The sequence below is a fragment of the Populus euphratica genome, unplaced genomic scaffold, assembly GCF_000495115.2.
Source record: "Populus euphratica unplaced genomic scaffold, PopEup_1.0 scaffold213.1, whole genome shotgun sequence".
NCBI classification, from domain to species: Eukaryota; Viridiplantae; Streptophyta; class Magnoliopsida; order Malpighiales; family Salicaceae; genus Populus; species Populus euphratica.
In genome coordinates this window covers 808,859-810,835 of record NW_011499916.1, presented here as the reverse complement: position 1 = coordinate 810,835, position 1,977 = coordinate 808,859, and the positions used below count along the sequence as shown (strand labels likewise).

General features: G+C 35.7%; 1 protein-coding gene across 3 annotated transcripts in view; it reads left to right on the top strand.

Annotated features, from left to right (window-relative positions):
• The window catches only part of LOC105134642 (glucosidase 2 subunit beta-like), a 2,521-nt gene extending 1,035 nt beyond the window's left edge, over window positions 1-1,486 (top strand). For 2 of the 3 annotated variants that reach the window (XM_011039122.1, XM_011039124.1), the window contains 4 exons: window positions 1-62; window positions 612-776; window positions 859-993; window positions 1,101-1,486. The exon at window positions 1-62 ends at the window's left edge or, in 1 of these variants, runs on beyond it. In XM_011039122.1, the coding sequence (XP_011037424.1) occupies window positions 1-62; window positions 612-776; window positions 859-962 (331 nt within the window). In that variant the 3' untranslated portion in view covers window positions 963-993; window positions 1,101-1,486. The remainder of the gene's footprint in view (window positions 63-611; window positions 777-858; window positions 994-1,100) is intronic. The other variant, XM_011039123.1, reaches the window with a different exon arrangement.
• The last annotated feature ends 491 nt before the right edge of the window (window positions 1,487-1,977 follow it).

Here is a 1,977-nt window from a genome sequence, read left to right as displayed (position 1 = left end):
CAGGAATGCAGGAAGTTCACCTAATTTTATTTTTTCATCCCGTGTAAATGATCAAATTTGTGGTAAGAAAAGGAGAGGAACTGCTTTCTTTCCCTTCCCTTCTCGATCCAGATATTTCCCTGTGGCTTCTATATGAGATATTTTCACCCCATGTTAATGATTAAGCATCTTGCATTGATTTGTGATTGTCTAGTTACGACTTTGGGAGGCATTATAGTGAATCATTTGTTTTGATGGTCTACTTGCCTCATTAATGCACTTAGCATGATTACTGTGCTGGTTTCTGCAATTGGATGACTTGTTATCTAGAACCTTATCAATTTTTTCATGGTCTATCAAAGGATCAACTAGAGTTATGGAGTAATGGTACGACTCTCATGGCATTGTAACTGTTCCTCAATTCCTTTTGTTTTTCTTTTTTTTTTCTTGCTACTAACTCATTTTGGCTCAAATGGTCTGGTTGGTGTTCAAGTTATCAAAGATAGAGTAGCACTGCTGAGCAGTTCATTTCTACTCATTGATGCATCCTATATGAAGTTTACCTTTTCATCTGGTTAAATGGAACTTAGATTTGCTCTCATGTCTGTGAATATCGAATTATTAACCTGTAGATTGCTGTGACGGAAGTGATGAATATGATAGTGGCATCAATTGCCCCAGAACCTGCGTCATGGGAGGAAATTTGGAGTATAGGGCTGGAAATTATATCTCACGTATTGATCTCAAAGAATCGAAAAAGGGACTTATTTCAGAGGAATTATTACAGAAGGCTAGAGGTATAAGCGGCAATGATATACATAATATATTAAAGTGTAGGGAGAATAATATAATAAATGAGCTTGCACTTATTCTTACCAGGATTGAAGGTGATAATCATCCTACAGGTGGTTATCCTTGGCTGTGTAGTGATTTACAGAATATTCAACCGGCAGATCAAGTCCAAAAGAAGGCGTTACCATTGAAGAAAACAGCAGCATCTCCCCAATGTCTCTGGTAAAGTTCGCTCTTCTGCACTTTCAGTTCTGCTTGGCATCTCAAAATTCTAAATTCGCACATCATGGTTTATGCATTTATCCTTGTTTCCATATCACCAATTGCAGGTTCCATAGATTTGTTCCGGTTGTTATTGCAAGACCAGCTTTTGCCTAGGGGCATTTTTTCTTTATACAAGACATTCATCAACCGAGCTTGACAGGATTTGAACTTGATATGGAGGTTGATGTATAAGTTACACTAAATATACAAGAGCATATGTTATTGAGGAAATAACAGGTTATGTCAAGCAATATAATGCATTGTATATACTTTAACATGGGTAAGTTGAAAAGGCTTTGGTTAATGAAATGACTTGAGCATGAATGCTCTTCCAGATTTTTCATATTTTGTAGCATACACCTCTGAATGAGAACGAAAAGGCATGCTGGATTTAGGCTTATCTTTGGCTCTTGTTAATAGATGGAGCTGCACTCCAACATTTTTTGCTCCACCTTTTCCTCATTTTTTTTTTTCGCTTTTATCCGCCTTGAATCGTCCCTGAAATATGCTATTTCGCTGCCATGAAACTAGTGAATTTACACTAGTTTCTGAGGCCTAGACTAGACATGGAATGCTGGTTCGCTGAAGTTATTTCCTCAGCAAGAAAGATCCCATAATACTAATACTAATAATAATAACAACAAACGTGCACTAAATGCACTATGATCTAATAAACTATGAGCCAAACATATCATCCTTTCCACACATCAGGACTCTGAGAGAACAAAATAAATTGATATAATATTGTGATGCAAAACAATGTTATATATTGGTTAAAATAAGACGTTTACATAACTTTCTTTCTTCTGGAATTTTAACTTCAACAGAAGGATTCCTTTATTCACTAAAAGAAGCAAACCAAGAGTTCTGGAGTTTCTAATATAGACCACCAGATACCTGCTTTTCTAGCTTTATATATATATATATATATATATATATATA